Source organism: Panthera uncia, chromosome E3, assembly GCF_023721935.1.
Source record: "Panthera uncia isolate 11264 chromosome E3, Puncia_PCG_1.0, whole genome shotgun sequence".
In the NCBI taxonomy this organism is placed as follows: domain Eukaryota; kingdom Metazoa; phylum Chordata; class Mammalia; order Carnivora; family Felidae; genus Panthera; species Panthera uncia.
Window position 1 is genome coordinate 11,997,024 of NC_064815.1, and position 13,169 is coordinate 12,010,192.

General features: G+C 43.2%; 1 protein-coding gene across 1 annotated transcript in view; it reads left to right on the forward strand.

Annotated features, from left to right (window-relative positions):
• The first annotated feature begins 228 nt into the window (after positions 1-228).
• Positions 229-13,169, forward strand: part of OTOA (otoancorin) — a 66,349-nt gene continuing 53,408 nt past the window's right edge. The window contains exons 1-8 of the mRNA XM_049638416.1: positions 229-319; positions 906-934; positions 1,026-1,056; positions 1,173-1,200; positions 3,005-3,092; positions 6,410-6,541; positions 8,864-9,099; positions 12,169-12,272. Coding sequence (XP_049494373.1) covers positions 229-319; positions 906-934; positions 1,026-1,056; positions 1,173-1,200; positions 3,005-3,092; positions 6,410-6,541; positions 8,864-9,099; positions 12,169-12,272 — 739 coding nt within the window. The remainder of the gene's footprint in view (positions 320-905; positions 935-1,025; positions 1,057-1,172; positions 1,201-3,004; positions 3,093-6,409; positions 6,542-8,863; positions 9,100-12,168; positions 12,273-13,169) is intronic.

Here is a 13,169-nt window from a genome sequence, read left to right on the forward strand (position 1 = left end):
GGCTTGAACTCACCAACTGAACTCACAAACTTTGAGATCATGACCTGAGCTGAAGTCGCACACTCAACCTACTGAGCCACCCAGGCAGCCCCTGACTAAAATTTGTTAAAAAGAGCCTCAAGAGATTCTGGATCTATTTGTTTTTCCCTTTTGTCTTCTGAATATTCTTAATTATATTTAAAAAATACAAACCTGAATTACCTCTGTGCTTGCATTAACTACAGGAGGATGTCCCGGGAACCTAGGACATACATTCTTTTCCTGTTCCTTTTTCTGAGCTATGGAATGGCAAGTCATAGAGTTCCAGATTCCAGGCAGGGTAAGTCCTGAGGGAGGAACAATCTGTCGTAGTTTCCACACATTTTAGGGAATGTAGTGGGGGTAGATCAACGTAGGTACATGAGACTGTGAAGTGTTTTGGGAAGTGTGCATATGTGTGAGTGTGTGTCCATCCACATATATATGTAGGATTTTCAGGTTTATTCTAAAAGGGTTTTTCTTTTTTTAAAGTTTATTTATATTTTATTTTGAGAGAGAGAGAGAGATAGAGAGCAAGCAGGGGAGGGTCAGGGAAAGAGGGAGACAGAATCCCAAGCAGGCTCTGCACTAATAGCTCAGAGCCTGATGCAGGGCTCGAACTCATGAACCATGAGATCATGACCTAAGCTGAAGTCAAGAGTCCGATGCTTAACTGACTGAGCCACCCAGGCTCCCCTAAAAGGGTTTATCAAACCAGAGTTTTCTCACACTGGGCATATATTGGCACAGGTAAAATTAAAATTCACTAAAATTTTCCTTCATGAGTGACTCTTTTTTGGGAGGGGGGCTCTTTTCCTAACCCATGTTTATATTTCTGAAGATTATACCATTCAGTTCTAGTTATACCTCCAATGGCTTTCTTACAGATTTGTATCCCCTGTTGCAAAAAATGGCGGTGAGTATCCCGTTTTCTTTGAATCAAACTCTCCTTTACTGGAACTGCCAACTTTGGGTGTTGTACTTGACATTATTTCTTTGCCTTTTAGGAAGAAATAATAGATGGAAGGTATCTGAATGGTAATGTCCCTACTCTGTCCCCACTTTGCTGCTTCTAAAAATTTCAGACAGAATGTGCCTGTGATCTCTCTGGAATGATTCTTTTAAAGTTGTCTTTTCATTTTATTCCCATGTAGCCTTACTGGATCTCATACAGTTTCAAAGGTAACCCACCCTAGAGGGGAGGGGAAGGGATGGAATAGATACTTCATAAAAATTCTTAAATGGAAGTCTCTTAATTGTAAAAAGTAATACCTACATACTTATTACAAAAAACATAGCAACCAGTGCACAGGTGTTTGAAAGTAGATATGTTTGCTTCACAAACTTTTATTCCTCTCTGCTCTGGCACAAGTGCTAACCTTTATTGAGGGTTTACTATGTGGCAACAACATTCTTAGTGCTTTGTGCATAGAAACATGTCCAATCCTCACAAGCACCCCCAGGGAGGGTCCTGTTGTTTCTCATTGGACAGAGCAGTGAAAGGGAGGCACAGGAAGGGTGAATCAAGGTCACGTAGCTGGGCAGTGTGGTGGAGCTGAGTTGTACATCCAGCAGTGGGGCTCCAGGATGCATTGCCCTGTCATGTTTTATACTGCATGTGGGCTGGTGTTAGATACTGAGGGTGTGGGACGGCACTAGAGAGTGTTGTGGAAAGACAAATATTAGCAGATAATTCTAATATGATGAGTACTGTGAAGGAGAAGAAATGGGGCTTGGGAGCCCATGACAGGAGCACTCAATTATGTTAAAGAGAAGGAGTGCCCATAAACACTCTTCTTCCTAATGTAGCTTTAACTTTAGTTGATAGTTTTGGATATATTCTTTCAGGCTAAAATCTATCTATCTATCTATCTATCTATCTTTGTATTCACTTATTCATTCATCTACTTATTTAATAACAAAAATTTACCAATTGTTTAAGGCAGAAGGATATATCTGCTGCCCATGACTCCATTACAGCCGGAAGCTGAAGTCCAGCTCATTCCTTTTCTATGGTTGGGTGACACTCCATTGAATGGATGTACCATAACATTTCTAAATTTTTTTTAACGTTTATTTATTTTTGAGATAAAGAGACAGAGCATGAGTGAGAGAGGGGGAGAGGGAGAGGAAGAGAGAGAGAGAGAGACAGACAGACAGACAGACAGACACACAGAATTAGAAGGAGGCTCCGGGCTCTGAGCTGTTAGCACAGAGCCCAACATGGGGCTCAAACCCACGAGCGGTGAGATCATGACCCGAGCTGAAGTTGGACGCCCAACTGACTAAGCCACACAGGTGCCCCTGGACGTACCATAACATTTAACAAATGTTAAAACATTTATGTAACCTTTTACTTGTTGTTGGACATTTGAGTCATTTCCAATTTTTGGATGTTATGAACAAAATTATGCATTTTCTATGTGTTAGGTACTGTTTTAAGCACTTAAGATGTGTGAACAAGTAGAATCCTCACAATTTTTATCTATATTGCATAGAAAGGGAAACTAAGGCAAAGGAAAATTCAGTAAACTGCCTAAGACCACACAATTAAGTGACAGAGCCAGGATTCTAGTCCCAGTTTTGAGCTCACACTCTTAAATTCCAACCTCTCATGGTATACACTGTTTCTGTTCTTTAGGCTTTATATAGTAAGGACATCTTTCCAAGTGAGTTTGGAGTGTAGATAACACACGTGGAATGTTATGGGAATTAGAATATTGCACATAGCTCAGAAATTGATAATTGTCTTTGAGAGAATGGGATCCAGGAGGATTCTTAGAATTGGAAACTCCCCCCCCCCCCCCCCCCCAGTGTGCCAGGTTAACAAATCTCCTACCTCCTCCAAACACAAAGTTCCTAGCATTCCTGGCCCATTCCCCACATCCTCTCTTAACTCTGGTCCCCCGGCCTCTTGGCAAGTAGGGAAACTGCTCATCAGGGGAACCTATCATTGTGACCTTCTCCTGCCTGTCTTCAAATGAAGCTCCCATGGGTGGACGGCGGACCTGTCCCACAGAGTCCTGGCGTATCTGAATTCACGGAATGTTGCCTTCACCATCCCCAGCCTGCAGGTGCGTACCTGAGACTCATCCCTATCATATATTCACCTCTCAGTGCTCAGTCAGGAGTTGTAAACTCAAGGGCCTGGTAAGATGGAGAAGTGGGCTAGGTGTGGAGATAGTCTTCACTTCTGCAAAGAAACATGTTCTGGCCAGTTGTTTTGGAACTTTTGTGTTTTTCCACCCTTCCACCTTTGATGGAGACTTGGCGTATTAGGGTGTAGGGCGGACCTACTGTAACAAAGAGATCCCAGATTCTAGCAGCGTGAACAGTTTTGTTTGTTTCTTTTTTTTATTTAATTTTTTAAAAGTAATCTCAGCACTCTGGTAGCGCAATCAGTTAGCACGCGGTACTTATAAAAGTAATCTCTACGTGCAACACGGGACTTGAACTCATGACCCTGAACTTAGGAGTTGCATGCTCTACGGAGCCAGTCAGGCACCCCCAATTTAGTTTCTTTCTATCTCGTGTTATAATTCAGAGCTAGGTGGGAGATCCAGAGAGGAGAGGAAGCTCTATTTCAGAAGACCATCCAGGGGCCCAGTTTCCTTCTGTCTTGTTGCTTTGTCATCCTCTAGGGAGTTGTTGCCCACATGACTGAAACATCACATCCATTCTCTGACCTAGGAAGTGGGGTGGTGGGAAGAGGAAGTGAAGGGCAAGCATCTTCTCTTTTAAGGACATGAGCTGCAAGTTGCACACTTTGTGCTGCTCACATTCTGTAGGGCTCACAGTCCACAGTCATGTGTTACTGCAGAGAAGTAAGAAGAGAGGCCTTTCTGAGAAGCCATGTAGTCAGCTAAAACTTGTGGGATTCTGTTGCTAAATGGAATTACAGGAGACTGGATCTTTGGGCATAATTATCAGTCTCTTGATCGTGGGTCCAAGAAATATTTTTCTTCCCTTTTAACTCTATTGTAAGAGAAACAGAAGCACAGGTATGTTAATAGATGGTAATGATATTTGTAGAGCAGTAGGGCATGGTGGGGACTGTGGCAAACTGGACAGCATACCTCATCAGCATGAGCATCAGCCCAGTGTGGTATGTCATATCTTTGCCATTATACTGTGAATAGCACAGAAAATTGAGAAAATATTCTTTTGGTATTCAAAAACTATTTGATTTAGGAAAGAAGTTTGGTCATTGATGAATGAAGTCCTGATGTCTTTATTGTTTCACTTTTTATTTATTTAATTTTTTTAATGTTTATTTTTGAGAGAGAGACAGAGCACTAGTGGGGGAGGGGCAGAGAGAGAGGGAGACACAGAATCAGAAGCAGGCTCCAGGCTCTAAGCTGTCAGCACAGAGCCCGATGCGGGGCTCAGACTCACGAACCGTGAGATCATGACCTGAGCTGAAGTCAGACGCTTACCCAACTGAGCCACCCAGGTACACCTTATTTACTTTATAATGAAATGAAAATATCAACCAACATTCACAATGAGAACTACATTCAGAGAGCTGGTTGCTAACTAGTTACCAGGACACCCATTAGCTGGAGGTGGCTGTTGACTTCATGGCATTTGTTTTATTCTGTTCATCAGTCTGTGGCAACCTGAAGGGAATTAATGCCTGCCCCTTTTCTGGCTAGTAGTAAGTTTTCTCATGAGGGGTGTGTGTGTGTGTGTGTGTGTGTGTGTGTATACATGTATATATAGTTATATATACATACAGTTACATATATACATATACAGTTATATATACATATATTATGTACAGTTTATTTATTTTGAGAGAGTGTGCACACACATGCAGGAGAGGGGCAGAGAGAGAGCAAGAAAGAGAATCCTAAGTAGGCTCCACACTGCCTGCGCAGAGCCCTATTCAGGGCTTGAACACAAGAACCGTGAGATCATGACCTGAGCCGAAATCAAGAGTTTGGATGCTCAACCAACTGAGCCACCCAGATGCCCCAAGATGTGTATATTTTAACCTGACCAGTAGATATATTCTCTCTCTTGCTATGTATAAATTTATTTATTCATTCAACATCTACTTATCTAGCCTCTATTCTCTTCCAGGCATAGTTCTAGACATTGGAGACGCAGGAGAACAAGGCAGTCACATTACTACCGACATGGGCCTTTCATTCTGGAGGGACAGTCACAGAGTAAATAATTATTCAACTCATTCAGGATAGGGAATAATGGGTGGCACAAATTGACCACTTACTGTGTGCTAGCCAATATTGAAAATGCTTTACACACACTAATTTAATCCTCATAACAAACCTACATAGTAAGTCTCTATTGTCTGTTTTTCAGCTGACAAAATTGAGGTCCCAAAGTACTGTTGCTCATTTAGCAAATAAAAATACAGTGTTCCTGGGGTGCCTGGCTGGCTCAGTCGGTGGTACATGCAACTCTTGAGTTCGGGGTTGTGAGTACAATTCCCATGTTGGGTGTAGAGATTACTTTTAAAAAATACAGTATTCCCCATTAAATTTGATTTGCAGATGAACAATGAATTTTTTTTTTTAGTATATGTCTGTCCCATGCAATATTTGGGACATACTTGGGCTCAAAAATTATTCACTATTTAACTCCAATTCAAATTTAACTGGGCATTCTGTATTTTATCTACCAATGCTAGGTAAGTAACTTGTCCAAGGCCACACAGCTGGTTGGTGGCAAAGTGGGGATGTGCACATGGGTTGTCTGGTTTTAGAGTCCACCTTTTGCCAATGACATCACAGTATGCTGCCCTTGTAGAGCACCTTTGTTTAAGGGAGATTTAGAAAATAATTCCCCAGACAGCAGAGTAATCTCTTTTAGGAAAGGCTGCAGACCTCTGCTTCTCACTTGAGAAAGGATACCAAGGGGGAGTTTGTACATGCTGCCTGAATTTTGCTTTTTCTCTGATAGCTTGCAGCGTGGGAGAGGGTTTGAGCGGTGCCAGTCTGGGGGTGGTAAACTTCCTGGACAGAGGCCAGCGGCTCTGGACTTGAAACCTCAAGCACCTATAGGAACCAGGCAGGGCATGGGGAGATCGGCTGGCTGGGTGGGTGGTGAGCAGGAGTGTAATTACAGGGAGCAGCTGGCTCTTGGCTTGCTGATTATCACCAGGAAGAGGATGCATGCCTAGCGTTGCCAAATCTTTGTGTTTTCCAAGAGAAGTTGGAAGTCTGGATTTTTGTGGGGAATCCCTGGACTTCAAAATGTTGGCAGCTAATGAAAAATTTTGGAGCCAGCCAATCCAAACATGGCTGCAAGCTGCCAGCTTGTGGTCTCTGCAGGGAAGTAGGTGGCCTGGCTGGGCTGCTGGCCGTGGTGCTGACCAGGTGCTCCTGTCCCATCCTCACTGTATCTCTCAACACTCCCTATCAAGGCAGCCATGGAAAACCACCTGGAGCAGCGTCTGTACCAGCCCCAGAAGCTGCTGGAGGACCTGAAGGAAACAGATGCTCAGCAGTTCCGCACCGCCATGAAATGCCTCTTGGAAGACAAGAAGGACCGTCTGGTGAGGCATTCTGGGCACCCCGGGAGTAGGGGAAGTCCAGGGCCAGTTGACATTTGTTGAGTTGAATCCAACTGAGCCTGACTCAGACCTTGGCCCTTCTTTATGTCTTCCTTCCACCTTCTCCCTTCGCAACCCCTCCAGGAGCTTGGAGACCTTGGTTTTCTCACTTCCTTTCTCCAAAGTTCAAGTGAAGAGCCTTATAGCTTGTACTTTTATAGGTACTAAGAAATGAGTGGTACTGAGGAGCTTCAATTTATTTGGCCTGATAAACACCCATGAATAATTACTCTGCATCAGTGGACACTGGGTTCAGAGATGAAGGACTACCTCTGCCCTGAAGGAATTCACAGTCTGGGAGAGGGGGCAGGAGACAAAAAACAGAAATAGACACATTTCCAAAAAAACAAAGTTGGTGATCTAAGAGCATCACAAAGTAAGACCTATGAGACCCAGGAAATCTTGGGACACAGGTGAGGTTTTGAGTTTTCCTTATCAGAGACCATTTAGTGCACAACAGTGTTTCCCAAAAGGAGTTGACCCATGTAAACATTTTAATAGTCACATTTTATTTTATAGTGTCTGTTATTAAAATAGAATGGATGCATCATTCTATTGAGTGAGTTTGGGAGAGATGTGATGTTTCCTTTTTTGAAATGCATTTAAGTTTAAAAAAAAGAGTCCGTTTAAAAAAGTCCTATGAGGTAAATAATAGTAAAGGCAGCACAAAGATGGCAAAAATGAGGATGGTGGTCTATGAAAATGATACATATTTTTAATATTTATTTGTTTACTTATTTTTTTTAAGTTTATTTATTTTGAAAGAGAGAGAGCGTGTGCGCTGGCGGGGAGGGGGGTTGGGGTGGGGTGGGGTGCGGAGAGAGAGAGAGAGAGAGAGAGAGAGAGAGAGAGAAAATCCCAAGCAGACTCTGCACTGTCAGTGTGGAGCCTGACACAGGGCTTGAGCTCACAAACCAGGAGATCATGACCTGAGTCGAAATCAAGAGCCAGCTGCTTAACCAACTGAGCCACCCAGGTGCCCCTAAGCTGCACTCTTACTCACTGTACTGTTTTAGCCCCAGACAGTAAATTACCAAAGTTAAAGAAACATTTGATCATGGTTAGAAGTATGGGCTTCAATGCAGATACACCTGTTACAGAACCTAGCTCTGTGTAATTTGGGCAGGTTGCTTATTCTATCTTTTATTTTCATCCCCTGCAATATTGGGATAATAATAGCATGTAACATTTGTTGAGTGTTCACTAGGTGCCAGCCAGTCTACACTCATTATCTTCTTTAATTCTTATGCAAACCTAAGAGATAGGCACTGGTTTTATCTCCATTTTACAGAGAGGGAAACTGAGACTTTAAAAAGGTAAGTGACTTGCTTGGGGACCCACAGATAATAAGGGGATGACCTGGGATTTGAACCTAGGAATGTCTGGCCTTCGGATCTATGGGGCTTAACCTGTAGGACTGTCATGAGAATTACATGAAAAGAGACATGTTTGCTTCATGCCTGGTATGGTGCCTAGTATGTGGTCATTGCTCAATAAATGGTGGTTATTATGTTTGCAGGGTGTGCTGGCTGAAAGACTGAGTGCCAATCAAATTGGGACCAAGCTCTGTCAGCATTCCTGGGTTCTGTGGTTCAGAAGAGCCATCCATCCATCCATCCATCCATCCATCCATCCCAATATGCTTTCTCAATGTCTTCTGGGTACCAGGCATTCCACTAGGCACATGGCTTGGGCCTCGAGGACTTTCCTGGCTCAATCCCAGCTGCACACTGCAGTCAGGTGCCTGGGCTCTACCACAGACCAGTTAAATCACTCTGTATGGTGGTGCTGGGATCACTCCCCCAGTGATTCTCATGTGCAGCCAGGGTTGAGAACCATTGTTGTGGAGGAAAGATAGGCCCATAAGCATCTTTAATGCATCATAGAGTTGGGCTCAAGGTGATTTGACCAAAGTAGAAGGGCATTCAGGAAGACTTCACCAAGAAGGTGGTGACAATTGAGCTTACCCTTGAGGGATGAGCTGGATTTCGCTAGGGGAAGGAGGTGGGGAGAGAATTCCAGCTCGAGCAATTGCCTGAGGTGTGAGTCACATGGCATATCTGGAAAGTGAGAAGTTGCCTAGTGTGGGTGAAGCAAGTGAAGGCTTCAACTTTGTTCTGTAGGAGAAGTTCTAGAAGGTTTGACATAGCAACGTGGTGTTAAACAGTGGTCTTGAAGTTCCCCACTGTTAAGTGTGGTCCCTCTCAGGGCTTCGAAATCCAGAGGCTGCTCTCAAGACAACCGTAGCTTCTTTCTTTACTTTAGGAGCTGGAGGATGTCGTTATTGACTTGGGAGAGATTCGGAAACAAGCCTTGCAGAGCCCTGGCGTGAACCGCAGCCTATTTCTCATCACACTGGAGAGGTGTTTCCAGGTGCTGAACTCCCTGGAGTGTGTGGAGATCCTGGGCAGGGTACTGAAGGGCTCCTCAGGCAGCTTTCTCCAGCCAGACATCCCAGGGAAGCTCCCCCGGCACCTGCAAGAGGATGCTTTCAAGAACCTGTGAGTGCTTCTCCCAGCCCTTGAACCCCACTTCCCATTCCTCAGAGGTGATGCATGGCAGAGGGGAGAAGGCAGGGGGAACGGGTTAACATCTGTGGAGTTTAGAGATGGATGATTAAAACAGTGCCTCCCAAATGTTAGTCATTCTGGTACCATCCTCACAACTTTTGCCCTATGTGTACACCACTTGTACTATTCTTTTTTGCTTATTTGTTTTTGAGAGAGAGAGAGATGGGGAGAGAAAGAGAAAATGGGGGAGAGGCAGAGAGAGAGAGGGACAGAGGATCCAAAGCAGGCTCTGTGCTGACCGCAGAGAGCCTGATGCGGGGCTTGAGCTCACAAACCATGAGATCATGACCTGGGCCCAAGTTGGATGCTCAACTGACTGAGCCACCCAGGCACCCCCTCCACCCACTGGCACTGTTCTTCATGTTTTTTCTTTATAGTGACTCATTCTTTTTAATTAACATTTATTTAAAAAGTAACTTTGATATCATTACTATAAGATCAAGTCTTATTTGGACCAAATGGGACTGCTGCATATGACAACAAGGAAGTCGTTGTTGACCGGGGCCACGAGATGTGTGGTGGGGAGGGGACCAGGCTATAGTGGTTAAAGGTGATGAAGACACTTCACACCCAGCAGAGTGTCTATAATGAAAATGTCAGATAAATAATTTGCAAATGATATATCTGAGAAAAGGTTAGTATCCAAAATATATAAAAAACTTATAAAACTCAATACCCCCAAACCAAAAGATTCAATTAAAAATGGGCAGAAGAGGGGCTCCTGGGTGGCTCAGTTGGTTAAGCGTCCAACTCTTGGTTTCGGCTCGGGTCATGATCTTAAGGTTTCATGGGTTCAAGCCCCCTGTCAGGCGCTTCGCTGGTGGCATGGAGCTTGCTTGGGATTCTCTCTCTCTCCCTCTCTCTCTCTGCCCCTCCCCGACTTGTGCTGTCTCAGTCTCTCTCAAATAAACTTAAAAGAAATAGAAGACATGAATAGACATTTTTTCAAAGAAGACATACAGATGGCCAAAATACTGACACATGAAAACATGCTCGACATCACTTATCATCAGGGAAATACAAATCAAAACCATAATGAGCTATCACCTCACACCTGTCAGAGTAGCTGAAATCGACAACACACGAAACACTAAGTGTTGGTGAGGATGCAGAGAAAGAGGAACCCTCTTGCACTGTTGGTGGGAATACAAACTGATATAGCCAGTCTGGAAAATGGTATGGAGGTTCTTCAAAAAGTTAAAACTAGAACTTCCCTATGATCCAACAATTGCACTGCTAAGTATTTACCCAAAGAATACAAAAATACTAATTCAAAGGGATATGTGCACCTGATGTTTATATTTATAGCAGCATTATCTATAATAGGCAAATTATGGAAACGGCCGGTGTCCATCAATTGATGAATGAATAAAGAAAATGTGTGGTATATGTATATCTCTCTCTCTCTCTATCTATCTGTCTATCTATAATGGAATATTACTCAGCCATAAAAAAGAATGAAATCTTGCCATTTTCTTTTTTTAAGTATATTTATCTATTTTGAGAGAGAGAGAGAGAATCCAAAGCAGGGCTTGATTTCATGATCTGTGAGATTGTTACCTGAGCCCAAATCAAGAGTCAGATGCTCAACTGACTGAGCCACCAAGGTGCCCTGAAATCTTACCATTTTCAGTGGTGTGGATGGAGCTAGAGAGTATTATGCTGAGTGAAATAAGTTAGTCAAATAAGGCAAATACCATACGATTTCACTCATGTGGAATTTAAGAAATAAAACAAATGAGCGAAGGGAAAAAAAAGAAAGAGAGGCAAACCAAGAAACAGACTCTTAAATATAGAGAACACACATAGTTACCAGAGGGCAGGTGAGTGGGTACGGGTTAAATAGATGATAGGAATTAAGGAGAGCACTTGTGATGAGCACTAGGTGCTGTATGGAAGTGTTGAATCACTATATTGTAACCTTGAAACTAATATTACACTGTATGTTAGCTAACTGGAATTTAAATACCCGCCCCCACCTCTGCCGAATGTCAGATACTAACCAGCGTTGGTGAGGATGTGGAGAAATCAGCACCCTCATACACTGTTGGTCAGAGCATGAAATTGTGTAGCCTCTTTGGACAACAGTCTGGCAGTTCCTAGAAAGGCCAATCACAGAGTTGCCATGTAACCCAGCAATTCCACTCCTGGCTTATCTACCCAAGAGAGATGAAAATGTCTGTCCATACAAAAACTAGTACATGAATGCTTACAATAGCATTATTCATAATAGACAAAAGATGGACACAACTCAGAGGTCCGTCAACTGATGAAGAGATAAACAAAATGGGGTGGGATACGGGCAATGGAATAGTATTTGGCAGTAAAAAGAACGGAGTGTCAACACATGATCCAACACGCACGGACCTTGGAAACATCACACAAAGTGAAAGAAGCCAGTCACAAAGATAGCGTATTACATGCTTCCACGTGTCTGAAATGCCCACAACAGGCAAACTTTGGAGACAGAAAGTAAATTGTGGTTTCTAGGATTTGAGGTGACTGACTAATGGTTGGGAGGTGATAGCCTAAGGATATAGGGTTTCTTTTTGAGATGCTTAAAATGTTCCAAAATTGACCGTGGTGACAGTTGCGCAGTTTGGGAACAACGCCATTGAACTTTACATTTTCAGTCGGTGAATTGTATGGTGTATGAAGTGTATCTCCATAAAACTGTTAGAAAAGAAGAAGAGGAGGAGGAGGAGGAGGAGGGGGAAGAAGAAGGGGAAGAAGAAGTAGCAATAGCAGGAGCAGTAACAGTGGTATCAGTATAGTAGTCGTAGAGTAGTGACCAAGAGTTGAGGAAGTGGAGAGCCCTCTTTGGAAGGAAGGCGTTTAGTTGTGAAGGAGAAAGAGAAATGCAAAAATAGCCGAACACAGCAAGGGAATGAGAAGGCTTGTTAACACAAGACAGACAGTTTTGGGGACACTTGCTCCTTTGACCCATCTCAAGGCCTCCACATGTTTGTTCCTTAGCTGACGTCCACATTTGTCATTTAGATCTGCGGTGTTCAGAGATCTCTACGACCAAACCTCGGCTCATTCCCAGAGAGCTCTCTACACCTGGATGACTGGGATTTTGCAGACATCCTCCAATGCTACTGGTGAGCCCGGGCTTTGAGGTGGGATCACTTGTCAGGGGGAGCCCATCCTCAAAAGTGGTGCTTCCTCTCTGAAGATAGATTGATTTCATTGTCATGTATGATTTTTCCTCACCCTTCCCAGCTTCCAAAAAGGGTTTGATGCGACTTTTGGAATAAAACACATACCCCATTTCATCAATTCACTTTTCACATGCTGAAGGGGTGTCCTGGTTTGCAGGTGGAACAGAAATAATGACCATATCTTAGCTTCGAAGAGAACCTTTACAGTAGAGTCACGAGTTCAAAATCTGTATCATAAATCTGTATTAAAGTGGGACATGATAAATTTTTAAAAGGAAATCTAAGCAATAAAGCACAGAAATTTAGTGCCGAGTTTCCTGGGAACCAAAGCAGAAATAGGTCAAGATTCATTTATTTTACAGATGTGTATTAGAGGAGTCAAATTCATGGAGATGGAACGTGGAATGGTGGTTGCCAGGGGCTGGGGTGGGAGGAAGGAATAAGGAGTCGTTGTTTCATGGGGACAGAGTTTCGGTTTTGTGAAATGAAAAAATTCTGGAAATAGGTGGTGTCGATGGCTGCCAGCAAAGTGAATGCACTTAATGCCACTGAACCATACACTTAAAAATGGTGAAGTTAGTAAATTTTAGGTTATGTTTATTTTACTACAATTGAAAAAAAAAAAGACAAAAAGGATGGTTATATAGGTTAGTAATGCAGACAGAAACTCATGGCTTCAATTTGCTGAGTATTTTTAAAAAAATTTTTTAATGTTTATTTATTTTTGACAGAGAGAGAGAGACAGAGCATGAGTGGGGGAGGGGCAGAGAGAGAGGGAGACACAGAATCTGAAGCAGGCTCCGGGCTCCGAGCTGTCAGCACAGAGCCCGACGCGGG